This window comes from Toxotes jaculatrix, chromosome 5 (genome assembly GCF_017976425.1).
Source record: "Toxotes jaculatrix isolate fToxJac2 chromosome 5, fToxJac2.pri, whole genome shotgun sequence".
Classification (NCBI taxonomy): domain Eukaryota; kingdom Metazoa; phylum Chordata; class Actinopteri; family Toxotidae; genus Toxotes; species Toxotes jaculatrix.
Window position 1 is genome coordinate 6,932,450 of NC_054398.1, and position 17,532 is coordinate 6,949,981.

A 17,532-nucleotide genomic window follows, 5' to 3' on the forward strand; every position below is an offset into this window, starting at 1 on the left:
GTAGAGCACTAAATTGAGTGCAGAGTGAATCAATAATGACTTTTGCCTTTTTTCTATCTTAATATGTGTATAATTTATGTGTTTTGTGTGTTTCTAGGCCAACCTCCAGCCACAGGTACTGGCACATTGGTCATCCACCTGGAAGACTATAATGACAATGCCCCCTACGTGGTCCCATCGGTAGCTCGAGTATGTGAAGATGCCCATGATATGAACGTGGCCATAGTTGGGGGACGAGACAAGGACCTCCCACCCAACGGCGCACCCTTTAAGATAGAACTGGGAAAACAGCCCGGTCTAGACAACACATGGAAAGTTACCAGGGTTAACTGTGAGTATTTTATTTTCAAAAGAGACTTGTTTTCTCTTGAACTGAACTCAACAATTTTAGACATAAAAATGGAGGTTAATAATGGGAAATTTTTCATCTATTGAAAAACATCAGGGCTTTCAGCGGTCGATAAACCTTTCAGACAAAAGGTAGAAATGCCCAATAACCTTAAGAGACTGCACCTCAAAACAAGTTTTATTGTTCTGTATATGACTTCTTTTTCCTTTTTTTTTTTTTTTTTTTTTTTTGTTCTTATACCCTGACTATTTTTCTTCTTACCAAGAGCTATTAGCCTGTTCTCACAGAGTTGCCAAAAAGCACCCTGAGGAATGTAGGAAAAAAAATAAATGAAGGTTTGAGAAGGATGAGAGAAATCTGCCAAAGCACAAAAGTAAATTTTCCTTGCAAAAATATTTAAGGGTCAGTTCACCCGAGTACAGGTTTATTCCCTGTCACACCGTGTTTATGTGAGTCCATGCTGAGTACAGAGCGGAGCAGTCTTAACTCCAAATGCTCGTGTGGATCACATGATAAGGATGAGGAGTAAAATGATATAAGGAGAGAAGGAGGGAGGAGGATAGACAGACAACCAGGACATTGATTCAGGGTTGCATGACCGACAGCGTTGTCTGTGTGTGTTTGAGTGACAGAGCAGAGCTAAACCTGCCCAGAGGTATTAGCTGTGTCTGACAGCAGGAAAGGGAGGCACAGACACTCCTCAATCACCACCACTGGAAGAGACAGATAGGGCCAGCAGAGAAGGAGCCTGCTCCCACTGAGATGGACTGCCACTGTTCTTGTCTCAGCTGTGTGCGTATGAATGTGTGTGTGTGTGTGTGTGTGTGTGTGTGTGTGTGTGTGTGTGTGTGTGTGTGTGTGTCTACAGGTGTGTGTAGAACCAGGAGAGCTGGTGGTTATACCTCGACAGTATATCTCTTTATAATAATAACAGTTTTTGCACGGCAGTGTGAAACAACTGGTTTCAGTTCTTCTTACAATTGTTGGTTAATAATTGGTTCTTTGAAAACAAGCAGGTACAGTTGAAAGCCTGCTATTCAAATTTTGTATTGTTTTATCAGACGGATCTGACTTTCTTTTTTTGGGTTATTTATTAGACATTCACATGTGCCATAAAACTTTGAATCTAGACTTGAATGATTCCCAGTCTTTCCCCCAGTTGTAAATTGTAAACCTCCGCTCATCTTTAGCAGCCATGTAAAAGGATTTTAAGCTCTGTGATGTTTCTTACCCAAATTCATCTTGAGAGAAGTGTTTAAAGTCTACAGTTTTAAATACACAGGCTTGTACCTTTGACTCTTTATCTATAAACCAGATGTTTTCTTGTCTAGTAATCTTCTGTACTGATGGTTCAGCTGGGAGAGTTTTATGTCCACCCAAGAACTGCAAGTACTACTTTTACTTTGGGACCCTGGACAAAATAACGCTTTCCACTTTGCAACTCTATGGTCCTCACCATCACCAAATCTCAACCCGAATGAACACCTATATAGTGACGAACATCCACACTACTGACTGATCAAGACATAAGTATGTTAGTTTAAAGAAGAATCTTTGTGATTGTTCTGAGGCTTGTTGACATGTCACACACTGATCAGGGTATGAAGAAACTTTGAGAAACTCACACTGTGTCCCTGCATTTTCAAAACCCCACTGATGAGCCAGTGAGGTGGAGGTGATTTGTTCAAAGAAGGGACTCTGCATTTATCAAGTGTTTACCGTTGCTCACAGTTGCCTTGTGACATTGTTTTGAGCGCGCAGTTGGACGATGTAAATTTTTGTAATTGAATATATAACAGAAAGTCGCCTAACCCTGAGGTAACAGCCCCCGGCAGACAGGTGAAATGTGCAATTTTGCATGTTGGGACACATTTTAGCATAAAGTGAGCTGGCTCCAGTGCTTTCTGTTGTGTCTCTTAAGGAATTTTAAAATGTGATGCAACAAAATGTAACAATCTTACGCAACTTAAGAGGTGCCAATTTTTGTCACTTCAGTTGTCAGGAATGTCTTTGCACCCAGTTACTTGAGGCATGTAAGTTTTGTATAATAATTCGCATATTTAGTTCTGCTTTGCAAAAATGGGCAGCTGTTAATGCAGAGTAGGTGGACAGTACATGCAGGATGGAAGATGACTGTCCATTAAACCTCCCTTTTCCTCTGTGTGTCTCTCCCATAGCCACACACTCCCAAATCATGCTTTTGCACAGTCTGAAGAAAGCCAACTACCAGCTTCCGTTGCTCATCACCGACTCAGGGGTGCCCCCTTTGTCCAACAACACAGAGGTCAAAGTTCAGGTGTGCGTCTGTAAGAAGAACAGGATGCACTGCAGCTCTGCTCACTCCCACCGCGCCAGCCTTCTCGTGCTGCTCGCGACACTCCTGCTCGCCCTACTCTGTAAGTACCATCACAACCACAGCACACAACAACAGAGACCTTGAGGTGATGTTTTATTTCCTGGTGTCCTTATTAAAATGTGGATTAATAGTGAGTAATATAGGATGTTGCTTCCTATTTATAATTATTTGAGAAATCAAGAAAGACAAAATGTGAACTTCTACTGAGCTTTAGGATGAGTTTATTCACAAGGGAAGCAATTCATTGTACTCAGTGAATAGTAAATAGTTCTATGAGTGTCTTCTTGTGTGTGCGTGCACGTGCACTGTTACGCTGTTTGCATCCCTTGCATTTGTGCATATGGAAAGTGGCATTTTTTCATTCATTTTAGCAAAAGTATGTCTTTTGCAGTTCACGTCTGTATTTCTCGGCCACCGTGCCTACGGCACTTCCCAGCAAGTCAAACTCGAATTTACTGTGAATATCTCATTTAACCCATTAGCAATAGCATGAATAATTCAGCTCCCTCCATTCACAACACAAACGTAATGGAGGACGTCCAGCAGCTACTTTGGTGAGAAGAAAAATCATTTGCCACTTTTAAGGCCCCCGGATCCTGTTCGCCCGTTTGGGCTTGTTCTCGGTAGTTTATAGTTGGGCTTTCTGTACGCCAGAGGCGTGGTACAGCAGGAGGTGTCGGAAGAGAAGAAGAGGAGGAGGACAAGAACAGTGCGAGGAATGAGGGAAAGTAAAGGAAAGGAGAAGGCAAAAAATAGTAGATTCTGATTTTAGGCCTAAAAGATGGTGTGATTGTAACTGTTCCATCCTGTTTTCCTCTAATTTATGCTTGACTGTGAAGTGTTTCACAGATCATCAGAAAAATCACAGTCATGGCGCCTTTCTCTGTCCAGCTTTCTTTCCTCTCTCTTCTTCGTCTTGTTGTATTGATCATAAAATCTATTCCCTCTCTCACATGTCCTGTTTATTGCTCCCGCTTGCATATTTTGACCGCTTACTCTCTCATACCTCTGCCGTCTCTGCCACTGTTTCTCATTCCTTGTACCACTTCTTTTGCTCTTTTGCTTTCTTATTATTTAGCAATCAGCCGTGCTCTCCCCACAATCCTTTGCTTACAGGCAAAAATCCACGTGTCGCATCTTCTCATTTTCTCTCGGTATCTGCGAATCACAGCATCTAGTATGACCCATTGATCTTCCTCTGGGTATGCATCAATCTGTCTATTGATGCATATCTTTTCTCCAAGCACTCATTTATAGCAGATGACTGGACTGAGCTGTGTATGGGAAGGCTTTGTTTGAAGCTGTGCATGGAAGAACCCATCATGTTTCTCCCATGATGCAGTTAGAGCACTTAGTTACCTGCAACTTCTGTTCAAACTCATGATTCACGGGACACAAAGTATTAAATTAAACTGACAATGCGTAGCAACCGGCAGCATAAGACCACCGCACTCTAGCGCTGATAGACCATTAGTCGCGGTTTCACTGCAACACACTAATCATGAGCGTAAGCTGATGCTGTGTCAGCGTTCGCGGGCGAGCAGCCACCTCTCGGAAAGTTTTATGGCAGCGAGCCTGAGAGTATCCCAGCTGGAACAGTCAGTTAGATTTTCACACTCTCCTTTTTAGAAATATTTTGTTATCTGCGGTTGCCATGGTACAAGCCGAAGCATCTGAACTAGAAAGCATGATAATTGGTTGACATGCCAAGATGACATTAGGAGAGTTTTCTCCGCAGATGTCCTTTTACTCTGAACGACAGAGGGATTTGTTACTCTACTGTAAATAGTGCAGTGATAGACAGTGGCATTCATTAACCAAATAGTTGCTCCAGATGACAGATTCTTGGGTTGCCTGGTCCTGTGCCAGTATACATGTCCATTCATTTGGACTGAAGCATGTTTGCGTAGTCAGAACAGACGTAACAATGAGCGGTGTTAGCCTGGAGCTAGAGGTTGGAGATTACAGCAGGAGAGAAAAGGACAGTCTGAGTGTGTGTGTGTGTCCAACTGGGAATCTCAGACAGTGTTACAGCTGGGCAACAAAGGTTCCACCTATTCAGATGTACAACATTTCTACACACGCACACACGCGAGCGCCCAGAGAGATGACTCCTGCTCGAGCTCATCACAGAGACCTGTGCTGGGGGACAGATAGAGGGGACTGATCACTGCAGTGTATAGTCAGATAGTCTGACAGAGAGGCAGAGAGAGAATCCTGTTTCAATTCCCTTATCTCCAAACTGAACTCTGACCCTGCAGGAGAGAGATGAGGGGAAGAAAAATTGAAAGAGCCAGAGGGGAAGGATGGGGAAAGGAGACGAGAATAAAGGTGTGGAGATTAAACTCTTGTGTTTTGTTCTGTTTTTGCCCACCAGGCTACAGGCGTACAGTGTGTGCAAGGCCACGCAGCGGTACACTTTTCTTAATTTCTGTGGCTCCTTCCATCTGTATCTCTCTTCCTTCTCCCTCCCCCGTATTTCTGCTCCCTTTTTCTTCTTAGTCCTCAATTGTCTGCAAGAAAATACTGATCAACATCAGCGCACTCCTGGCTACTAGAGGATGATTACAGTTTTTTTGTGGTTATGTTTCAGGAATTCAAAACTAATTACTAACTACTAATTTGGTAGAAGCTGAAAAAGTCAACTCTGACTTCAAGCATGACCCTGCAAAATTGGGCCTCATGCATCGTTGGAACAGGTTCATTCTTAATTTGCGCATCTGAGTGATTTAAAAGAATTTGCGGCATTCACCAGTTTTCTCATACTGAAAAAAAAATCCTGAGTGGTCCAGACTGGTTGTATGAGTCGTGCAGCCTGTTAACTTTTTATTTTGTTCACCATATTATCGTCATCATGGCTGCAAATTTACTGTTTTTTTTTAAGATGGCATTTTACAGCATTGCAACTACACTAGTTGCTGGAAAATTCTCACCCTGACAGCTGCCTCAGTGTCTTCATGCATGTCTCAACCAACAGGAACATCCTCCATTGCACCCAACAAAAGGCTGTAATATTATTTCATCTGCTATCTCCATGACCGCTGTGTCCCACCCTGACCACTTTTCATATTAGCCACGGACCACTCCGCTTTAGGAAGCATCTAACTTCGTGTCAAACCATACTCTCTTTATGTTTGTCACAGTACGGCACTGCTTGATGACATGTTGTTGTACTATTAATACTTTGTAATTGCTACATGTCCTGTTATACAACTACTACTCACACATAAATTTGTAAGGCTGTCTCTTAGTGTGACGATTTTCAAAAGCAGGACTTGGAACTCTATAGTGTGAAAGTCTTCTCTTTTTTTTTGTCCACTGTTTGGTAGCATTTTTTGTGAATGAAATTTCCCAAAAGCTTACTTCTTCGTGAGCAGACATAATAAAGAAGGAAGGAAAGTAAAATATAAGATTTAAGTTAAGAATATGAAAATATTCATGCTTGAGGGTCATTGACTTTTTCAATATTTAACCAAAAGCTTCCTTAATCTTAACCAAGCTTTCCTTCAGCCCATGGTTCCCAGAGTGGGTATTGTGGGCCTCGGGGGTGCCTTAAGGTTGAGCTGAGGTTGCCACAAGATGTTTTTTTTTTTTTTTAACCACACGTTTTTAATAACATTTCATCTCATAACATGTTCACACATACTAAAATAGATACAATTATAAATACACATGTAAATTACTAATTACAAACCCTGTTAAATATGCAGATACGCCACAGCTGAAAATAGAGATAGGACAGATCACAATTTTTGTGTTTGTCACAGTTTCACTATGTGACTTTTTTCTTTTTTTTTTTTAATATGTGACTTTTTGTGCAGGTTATCCAGGTGTGCAGCAGTTTAAAATGGCACCTGTCAAAGCAATCAATGGAAAGATTTGTCATTGTGAATGGACGTCAAACAAATGCTGTCACATCTAAACCTTCAATTCAGCCTGAGATGGCCAATCCTGAGCCAGTCAAAAGAGCTGAAATCAGACTATAAAGTGAAAGTTACTTAGCATCTGCCTTTTTGTGGACAGGAGGAGCAAACTGTCACATACTGGAATGCCTTATCTGCAGGGAAAAGCTGTCACACGTGGCAGTGGTGCCAAGTAAACTCAAACCATGAAAAGACTCGCTATGAAAGGGTACCATGGTTTTAAAAAGTTTGAGAAGGACTGATGTAAACAACATGAAGGACTTTGTATGTGTACTCCTATCTCTCGCATCAAAGTCCATGTGATTTCTGAAATTGCTGGTGAATTTAATCCAGGCAGGAATTACATTTCCTTGGCCAAACAATATATTTCATATGAGACAGGGCTGGTGTTTGTTTTCTGAGCCTGAAGTTACGTAACACAAGACAAGAACTGCATGTAGTTGTTCTTTGCCTCCTCTGTGTAAGCACTAAACCCTCTAGAGGACACATAATCTACAATCTCTGCAGCAGTCGGTATTTTGTGTGTGTGCATGTGTTTGTGCTTGAACTGTGGGTAATATATTTCTGTGTATCTGAGTGTTGATGCATTTCTGAGTGAGGCTCAAGAGAAAATGGCTATAAACATAAAAGGATATCTTGACAAGTACCTCAGTTCCATATTACATCTGAAAAATCATATTTTCACATTTGTATATTTTCTACCAACCTAAACAAGACAGAAGGAGGAAGATTAGTCTGCGAGTCTCTATAAATGATGCTCAAATCAAGAGAATTGATGAACGAAGTTGATTTTTGTTGAAGGGAAAGAAAACTGGATCATCTCTCCCCCACTGACAGATTTTCTCTTGTTGCGTGCGTCTCCTGGAAGCCAAAAGAATTTAAATGAAGTGTGGGTTGTGAAGCCTGCTTCTTAATATGGCGAGGAACTGCTCTGTCGCTGTCACCGGCCTCTGCCAGATCGCACCTCTCCATCCATCCTCCCAAACCTCCGCACCTTTTTCCACCCAATCCGTCAGCGTGAGTCTTCTTAGCAACGCTGCCAGAAGTAGAGCCTCATCCTCACTGGCTTTCTGTCCCAGCTCACAGCCATATCACAGTCCACTGGGGTTGCTTTTCAGACCCTTAAATAATGTATGCAACCCTGCAGGACAGAGAGGGAGGGCGAGCGTGCGCCAGTGTGTGCAGAGTGCCAAAATATACTGTGTCTTCTAATGCTTACGAGACCTTTGTTTGCTGTTGCAGGATTGGCAGCTAAATCCCAGGGCTTTGCAGGGGCCTACTTTCACTCCCCTCCATTGTAAACCTTTCTTTTGTGATCAATGTGCCATAGACTCTCACACACATCAACTACACCCATACACACACACACACAGATTACCATAAAGTAGGGAACAATTACAGTATTATCCTACAGTCCTGTAGAGGGAAATGCATGCAAATATATAAAGACAAACACCTACAATGCGCACTGAGATCTGAGGTGTTAAATGTCTATGTGAAAGGATCCATTGCACACGTGAGATTAGACTTCCTAATTGGGCAAACTAAGTGCAAGTCAATACGTGCTCCCATAGGCTGCGGATGCAAACAAAAAGGACAGCTACTCATAAGACGGATTCCTAATTTTAGAAGTAATTACAAGGAGGAATGCTCCACTTTAGCTACTAATACAGCTCAAAACTGGCAAGCCAACACAGATGACCACACTGCCCCCTATCAGTGCACATGTGAACTGATGTGCTGTGTACAGTACATGCACTATCTTTCTGCAGCAGCCTCACTGTTGCTCACAACTCTCAAACTTGATGATGCGTGGCTGGAGGCAATAAGCCGCCCAAGATGGACAGTATGTAAATAATGGGTGTTTTAGACATATGTGGTGTGGACATCGCTGGACTTTTGAGATTAATGTTGTTGCCCACGGTGGTTGTGTGTGAATTTGGCTTATGAGGGATGTGAAAAGGGGTGATAAAATAAAAATCTCCAGGAGAACGGATGCTGATGCTGGTACTGGTATTTCTACTACTTCTCTCGCGTACACACACACACACACACACACACACCAATTCCATCCTGCACTGTGCAAGATTCACCCTGCATGTGCTCAGTTTAGGAAGGTTTACAAGCTCAAACCACAAGCTAAAGTCTTTTCCATGCAGCATCACGGGCTTCAGCGGCAGATTGGTCCACAGTTGTAATGTACTACAGACACCTGCTTCTCCCCGTTTCTCTCTGTAATTTCAGCATGAGTAATAATGTAATTCCAAGAGTAAAGGAGGGACAGAGAGAGAGGGCAGAGTAAAAAACAAAGCATTTACCATTAAACACAACAAACAACTCCCAGCCCAGATGCCACTAATTTACCTCCATCCTCCTGGGATTTTAGTCCACACTATTCCTCCTCTCTGATCCCTCGTTTCGCTCTGACAGCCTCTTTTCCTCTTCCTTCTCCAGCTCTACACTAATCCCCTCTCAGCTAGAGAGACAGGATGTTTAGGGGCTTATTTACTCTTGTAAAAATGACTTTTTCATAGCTTCCTTTGAAGAGACCTCAAGCCAGAGTGATGTGTATGGTGGAAGGGTTGTTTCTGCCGTCAGATCAAGCTGTGAGGGGTTTTTGATCTTTGAACTGAGATATGAAAAGTCACTCTGGGGTATTTAAAGAGTTGTATTGTCTCTTAAAACAAACGTCCATACCCAGCTGAGCTATAACTGCACAGTAATGAACATTTAGAGGCCTTAACAGACAACAGTATGAGCTATTGATGAAATATGTAATGACACGTTACTTATTCTGCTAGTAAACACTGAGAAATGCCTTATATCTGCTTCATAAATGTAGAATTCCACTGCTAGTGCGGGATTTGAACATCATTACCTCATGTTAACACGTAAACTGTACCGGTTACCTTTTTAAGAACCCAGAGAGTTATCATATTTGCTCTAGCGATATATGAATTATTTGTTATCATTACCAAGTGAAGCTTTAAGGCATCATAAATTGTGTATGAATATAAAGTTGTTGCACCAGACTGCACTCATGTTTTACTCATTTATTATGAATGATTTGTTGCTACATTTGTTGGTACATCTGTTAAACAGTTACACAGAGGGACTTTTCAGCCCCAAATCTGAAGTTGCCAAAAAAAAAAGTCAAGAAAGAATAATATAAACTATTTGTTGCCAACAGGATAAGGTAAATGAATATGAACGGCAATATCTGATTTCTACACTCTAGCCATTGTTCTGTACAAATATCAGCACGTGTAGCCCTTGAATGGATCGTTCTCACACCTGATAATTAATACACTTGTCAACTAGAGGTGTAAATAATAACAATCATTATGGCAGTGTAACATTTAGATGTTCCAGTTCCAGGACCTTGGACTTGTGTATAGTTTCTCACTGTTGTGTTTTACAGGAACTCTTAAAGGGAATGGATCCATCATTAATGTGCATTTCGGCCTGTCGCAAGTTCTGCTAAAATCTCTGTCCTTCTGGCTCTTCTGCTCATTTTGCTCGTTTCAATGATACTATGACAACAAATGTTACAGTTACATAATAATGTTAGAGTTGCTACAGTTAAGATTTCAGTACTGGTTTTATTTTCAGCAAGTGACAGTAAATGCAGATCATCACCACGAGTCCCACAATTCTGGGGGGGCAACAAATATTTTACGAGCAGCTGCTTCATCAGAAATGCAACAGAGGAACAACCGTTGTATCTGTTTACAATGCAACCAAATAAACTCACATTGTTGAGTAAAGAAAGGTAATAACTGGCCTTTTTCCATCCAAATGAAGCAATTTCAGGACTAATTCGGGGATCCAAACACCAAGGGTTAGGGTCGTTTCGCCATGAACACACACAAGTCTTTCATTTTCTTGCTATGAATTTTTGGTGTAAATCAGCCATGTGTATTTTTGTATTTGTGATTCAGCTCATTTTCAAAGTGAATCTCTGATTGCTATTTATGTAAATTTATGTATATACATACCTTATATGTGAACTCATTTGGGAAACTTTATAGTATTGTGAGTTATGAAAAACATAATCTGAATGAGAAAAAAACTCAAAAACTAGATATGTAATAACACTATGAAACACTCTATACTCCAATAGATATTACATTCTTTACCTAAAACTCTCATACATTATAAGATTGTAAGAGTCTTAAGAATTGAAGAATCATCACAATCCTGTTTGGGTTTTTTTGTTTTTTTTTTTGTTTGGGTTTTTTTTGTTTTGTTTTTAGATTATTTTTTTCTACAGTTAACTCATTCATCATTAAATTCTGCATCTGTGAGGCTTATTATCATTCATTGTAGTCAGTGTTACCCTGACAGGCTTTGTCTTCCTCTGTAACGTTTCTTCTTCATGCTGCAATGCCGCTGTTTTCGTCTAGCAGCCGTGACATACCTGGGCTAATCAGCTGTCACCCTCCTCTCCTCTCAGCAATTAGAAAGGCTGGGAAACAGTTACTGTTCCCTCCAGTGTCCTGTTTGATTCTGCCTCGCCTCCTGCAGCTTGTTAAATTTAAATTTTACGCATTAAGCTGACGCTCTTACCCGCAGAGACTTACAATAAGTGGAGACAGTAAGATAAGTCAACATCAGTGAATCACTCTGATACTCCATTAGGTCATTCATGTACATCGTGAAATGAAGTTTGAGTCAAAACGTATTCCTTTCTGTCTGGTGTTGTGAAATGGAAATAGGTTTGTTTTCTGGCACAGGTAGCTGTTTTTCATGTAGTGTTGGAATATGAAAGTGACAGGGAAGGTTGTTTATATAGACACAGAAACTTTAGTTTGTTTATACTGTCTGTGTAGGACCTTTTCCAAGCAGTAGACGGATGTGAGAACATTATGCTGGGTGTGTGATAAAATGTCACATTCATACCTTATATTTACAAATACGCATCTGTGTGCGCGCTCATGTTTGAAAGGTTTATACAGATCAACAACCACAACAAGAAGCATACATCAAGAAGAGCTGTAATGTAGCAGGAATCATTACGAAACTTCCTTCTGTGAGTCTCTGTGGGAGCACAGTGTGGCGTTGCAGCGAATTCTGCTAGCTGTACCAAAAAGTGACTCATTCATGACCAAGCCATAGTCATTATATTCTGTTCATCCCTCTCTTTCTCGCTCCCTCTTCTTCCTACCTAATTCTCTCTTTCATGTGTTCCTGACCTATAAGTTCATAGCCTGTGTCTGCACGGGAGCTGAGGTGAATTGATTCGGCAATGTATTTTCATGTCAAGGCCTTGACTTTTTTAGCCAGAGGGGGAGAATTTCCTCTTTTATATCCAGTTCTTCATGTGAGGTGAAACAGGGCTGCCAGAGTCTCATTAGATTTGCAAAAACCAATATCTGTGTCTTGAGTGCCTTGGAGTGTTTCTCCACTTTTATTTCCTTTTTTAGGGAACACTTATGCCTGAGCCTTCTGAAAGGGGGAAGAAAAACAATTGAGAAAGAAAAATCAATCTGCCCCACCCGCACCTGTTCCATACCGTCCACCCTATTAGATATTCACCCCCATTCAGGCACGCTTCGATCGCTTCAGAATTTTCTGAAGTGTATAGTCCAATTCATTTCAGAATGTCTGAGAAAATTATAGTTCACATTCTTCAAGACCGCTCCCTAATCTCATAGAGAGAAAGAGAGATGTGGGGAAAGAGGGAGAGTGAGGCAGAGATGGTTGAGGATAAAGACAGGAAAAAAAGACTGAAAGACATATTGGCATGTCAGCAGTCAAATCGCATGACGAGTTTGTGTGACTGATGCTTGACTGCCAACTTATCAAGCAGAGCACACAAGAGGTGTGACCACAGCAGAGAGAGCAACAGTACAACCCACTCAGGCGCTCACAATAGAAATGGAGAAAACAGTAAACCCTTTAGAAACAAACACTAGCTATGACAAATTACCACCTCCAAATTGGTTGTTTTACACCACATTTTTCTGCATGCATTTTGCTAGATTAGCAGTAAAAGGCAAGGCTTAAAGAAAAGCCTGTTAAGTAAGGCAGAATGCTTATGGTACACCTGATCACTGTAACTGCTGCATCTGTGCACCGAGGTGTTATACTTACATTGTGCTTACACACAGTCACAGTCATCAGAAGTGAATTTAACAGTGGTGAAGCACTGATATTTACTGTAAACTGCTCATATTGCGTGGTTCTGGCAACTTGTATACTGTAAAGTCAACTAGAAATGTCAGATACACGGACATGGTCAATTGTGGCAGGGGCATATAGGCCCAAATAATTACAAACTTATTTAAATTTAAATAAACTCATCTGTTATATATCAATCTTAAATTGAGCTGAAGCCGCAATACAGAAATCTATCACTAAGTTAGCTAAGTATAGCTCTTTTCTAATTATGCTAATCTAACCGATGCTACTTGTTTAGTGTTAAGTATTAGCATAATGCTATGTAATTTCATGTATATTGTGCTATTTTTGTGGAACATAATTTAGAGTATTCGCATTTTACATAATTAATCAACAGCATTTTATTTAAGTGTCAGACCTAAATGGGTTATTAGCAAGCTAACGTTAGCTTTGTCTGCTGCCTGTCACTGGGTGTAAATATTTAGCAACAACTAATTTCTACTTAAAAACTAGTTTGTGTGGTTCCGTCCATTTTAATTTAATGATACATAAACTCTACATAATAAACATTATGTAAATTAAGTTTGAACTGCACTAACTGAATTGCACTAAATCTGTAGAGCTTCACATGAAGAAGCTGCGTTAGCAACTACTGTAGTTAACATTAGCAACTTAAAAACATATTATAGCAGGAGTGTTTGTTGCTTTGCAGTTATTTAAAATGTACCAACTTGCAGCTTATCACCAAACAGCACATCACTGAATCACAGCAGACTATGCTAATTCACAGTGAATGAACTAGCACAAAAGTGAATTAGACGAGTGGTATGAAAAATGAAAGCTAAGAACTTTGTTGGTAGAGTAATTTAAAATCTGGTTCTTTTTATTTATATAATGCTCATGATAGAGTACATAAAAAATGGGAGGTTGTGCACTGTGTTCAACAGAGGAGCAAAAGGTCTCAACAGTGATTGCCTGACCTTGATTTGCCTTTTGCTCTCCTGAGTGCACTTGTGAAGTATGCAGCGACTGTAGTGAAGTGCTCATATCCATATTGAAGCGCAATTAGAATTTAGTAGAAGCAAAGTGACCTTTTCCTGAACTCGTAGTGAACAGTTTGGTAGTAACTGGACCTCCCTGTATAACCATTTAAAATATTTTTCAGCTTTGTTCGACTGCTTGAAATACTTTGTCCTTCAGTGAAGTTAGAGGACATAGCATAAAGAAGCATAAAGTGCCCTATCCAATCCAGGCATATCAGAAAACAGATTAAAAAAAAAGAAGACAGGAAAAGCAAAAAAGAGAGAAGAGGCTGAACAAAATGGCGAGCAGGAGTGAGAAGGGTTTCTGTCAAATGCTCAGCCATCTCCAAACATGTCAGAAATAGGGAGCAGACAAGGAGGGTGATGGCTGGCAGAGGCAATCAATACACTCTCACATTTCTTACTGCAGTGTGTGTGTGCCTGTGTGGCTGTGCCTGTGTGTGTAGGTACATGTGCCTGCTGTGGGTATGTAAGACAGTGTGTGTGTATTTGCTAAATCAAATTTCGAACCAGCTCATTGTGAGCAATTCTACCAGACTGATGAGACAAACTGTCACATTAGCAGAGAAATACCCTACCCTGCTCCTTTTTCTGTAGAGTCATTCAAACCTCTGTATCACCAGGGAAAACAGAGTATCAGTGCAAAAATTAACATACAAACCACGCTGGATTTCAAGCTCGCTGGTTCTCATAAAGATTACGTTGCGTGAATAGAAACAGATTCTCCTCGCTCAAAATAAAGGGCGAGTTCAGTCCAGACTAATTTGTTGAACACATGGCCATATTTTCTGCTTCAGAGCTGTCCTCGGTGCCATAAACTTAGCTCATTCTGAAGTAAAAATTTAGGTATTCTACAAGTACACGTCAGTAGCCAATTAATCTTCACCGTAGTTACCCCAGAAAGTGTCTCTCAGTGGCATGGTAAATCAAAAACACGGTGCACTTCTCTGAGCTCTAACTCTGGGGAGAGTTGCTTGTGTTCAGCCACAGTGATTGACATGTCAAGGATGCTGAGGAAGGCGAGCTGACACCACCTCAGGGTGGACCTTCACATTAAAGCCAGTTACGTAGTTGATTCTTCCTAAAGGTGGCCTCAGAGTGAACCATTATAACTTCTCTCTTCTGTCCTCACTCAATCTTTAATGACACAGTACCTGTCCTATGTAACTGATTGCAGTTGATCTGCTTGATTGACGACCTTGACTTTACCTTATCTCTTCTCTTCTCTCCTTCCCTTCCCACACATTTCTCCTCCTCCTCTTTTCTCTTTTCCTCTCATCACCCCTTCTCCTCCTCCTCCTCCTTCTCTTCCTCTTCCTCTTCCTCCTCTCCAACCAGGCCTGTAGATTCTGCTGAAACCTCCCGTAGTCCTTTTCGCAACACTGAAAAGCAACGACTTATCTCCCCCACGCAACCCAGGCTTAGGAGAGAAGAAGAAGAAGATGAAAAAGAAGAAGAAGCGAGAAGAAGTCTTCTCACCATGACAAATCAAACAAGAAAATACACACAATCCCCACTGGCACAACTTTTTTTTTAAAGATTTCTCACTTATCCTGTTGCCACTCTCTTGTCTGCTTCTCTTCATCTTTACTTTCCTTGTTGCATCTGTCTTTCCCCACTTCAGTCTTATCCCATCTCTTTATCTCTTCCCGACTCAGTTCTTTTTCTTTTTTGCTCCATCTGTCCCCCCTCTCTACACTTCTCCTCCTAAATCGATTATACCTTTTTTTTTTAAACAGTTTTCATTGTATTTCATTTTGGCAACTCACCGTTACACTGGCAGACAAACACAGGGTGCAGCGTTCATGGCAACATGCCACATCCGTAGGAGATACTTGAAACAACATGTATATTGATATTGTAACAAAACAAAAGCTATAAATCTATTTCATATTGGACCTCACCTTTAAACTCTCTGGTCTTTTCCCACATTTCATCTGAAACTTTTTCCCTCCATCCCCGGCTTTCTTTTTCTCCTCCTTCCCTTTTTCTCCTGTCATAGCTACCTCTATTTCTCTGTTATCTTTTCCCTTCTGCTCCATCCTTAAACACCCCCTCCCCCAAAATGCATAGACATCGTCCCCACTATTATCTGCCTCTCCTTCCCCGTCTCCCCGTCTAGCTATCGACCACTCTCTGTCTCTCGGTGGGCCAGGGAACACTGCGAAGGCTGAGCTACTGTCCTGGTCAGGGAAGAGCATTGACTTTTTGATGTGTTCTTTTCTTTTCTTGTCACAGACTGTGTTTGATCTTGTTTCCCTCTTTAAGTGGAAAGAACAAAGCCTGTTTTCTTTGTCTGCAGTGGTTGTGGTCTTTTAGGACAAGGTGGTAGCCATAAGCCTTCAAAGTCAGAAACTCTCTGGAGTCGTTTCTTCGATTTTGCTTCTGTTTTTATTGCATTAGTTGTCATGGAGTGGAAAACAGTATATCTTTATAGTAACGGTGTAAACCTAAAAAAAAAAAAAAAAGTACTATTATATAAATATTTTATTTTTTACCATTGTATAAATATACAGTATTGATTAACTTATGTACTTTGATTGCAAGTTCTTTGATCACCCACACAGTGAGTAAATAAAAAAGGAAACCTTTTTTTCTGTGAATTTTAGGCACTATTTCTAAAGCTATTGATGTGTTGACTATTTTCTTGTAACCTCTTTTTTTTGTTTTTTTTACTTTTAAATCTGTGATTAATTGCAGAATCAGGAGTCTTGTTTTGATGACTGCCATGTGTTTAGGTTTGATTTTGTCTCCCGTCAGTTCTGCCCTCTCTCTCCATCTCCCATTACAAGTCACAAGAAGATGTGTAAGAAGAAAACAAAGGCTGTGGTTTTGGTGGATAGTTTCGCTTTTTTTCTCTTGCGCTCATCAAGAGAACGTAGCGTGTGTGGATTTGTGTGGACGACCACCTTAAAGAAAAAGATGACATTTTGAATGAGTTACGTTTGTCTTTTGCACTAATTTAATAAAGCCGTTACTGAAAATTCCCACAACGCTGTTCTGCAAATTGTGTTCACTGAAATGCCATTTGACCTCTAGTGAAAGGAGTTGTGCACACATTTACAGCAGTTGTTACCATGTGAGAATGTCATTAACATTTTTGCATTTTAGTCAAGCTCACTTAAAGGAATAGCTAGACATTTTTGAAAATTTGTTTATTTAAAAGCCAACATCTGGAGGCTGGTTACCACAGTGATTTGTTTTGGTTGATCAGCTAATGATTAGATGTAACATACAAGTAACTTTATTGGTTGTAATGTTTTTGTACTGCACTGCCTCTGATCATTTAGAAATTAAACAATGCCTTCTGTGGATTTCCTTGGATTTTGACACCGTTGACACTGCATTTTCTTTTATTAAGGCTGCACTATTCATTACTTTATATATTGACAATATATAAGATGACCATGTGTAATGTGAAAGGGTTCACTTGTAGAGACAAACCCACTGAGAATTATCACCCAACTCTGCAGATCCCCTCAGCTCCACAGCACATCTTCTCATTAGCATCAGCTTCCAACACAACAGGCTTCTGCTTTCGGCAAAAAGAAACCCTGATAAACCCTCTGTATGCTACATGAAACAACAGACAACATTAGTGTGTGGCCACTGAATATAGTGGTGAATTTAGCAGCTAGGAGCCAGAGTGTGTATTGTACTTACATTATTCATGTTGCCAGGAATATAATTCCAGAAGAATGCTAATCCATGTCTGCAGGATGTGTAATTAGTAAATAA

The 17,532-nt window shown here is 40.6% G+C and overlaps 1 protein-coding gene across 2 annotated transcripts in view; it reads left to right on the top strand.

The window, feature by feature from the left end:
* cdh13 (cadherin 13, H-cadherin (heart)) overlaps positions 1-17,015 on the top strand; it is a 305,886-nt gene extending 288,871 nt beyond the window's left edge. The window contains exons 13-15 of one of the 2 annotated variants that reach the window (XM_041038356.1): positions 98-331; positions 2,527-2,745; positions 15,917-17,015. In XM_041038356.1, the coding sequence (XP_040894290.1) occupies positions 98-331; positions 2,527-2,745; positions 15,917-16,113 (650 nt within the window). In that variant the 3' untranslated portion in view covers positions 16,114-17,015. Of the gene's footprint in view, positions 1-97; positions 332-2,526; positions 2,746-15,132 lie in introns of both variants that reach the window. The other variant, XM_041038357.1, reaches the window with a different exon arrangement.
* Positions 17,016-17,532: the final 517 nt, after the last annotated feature.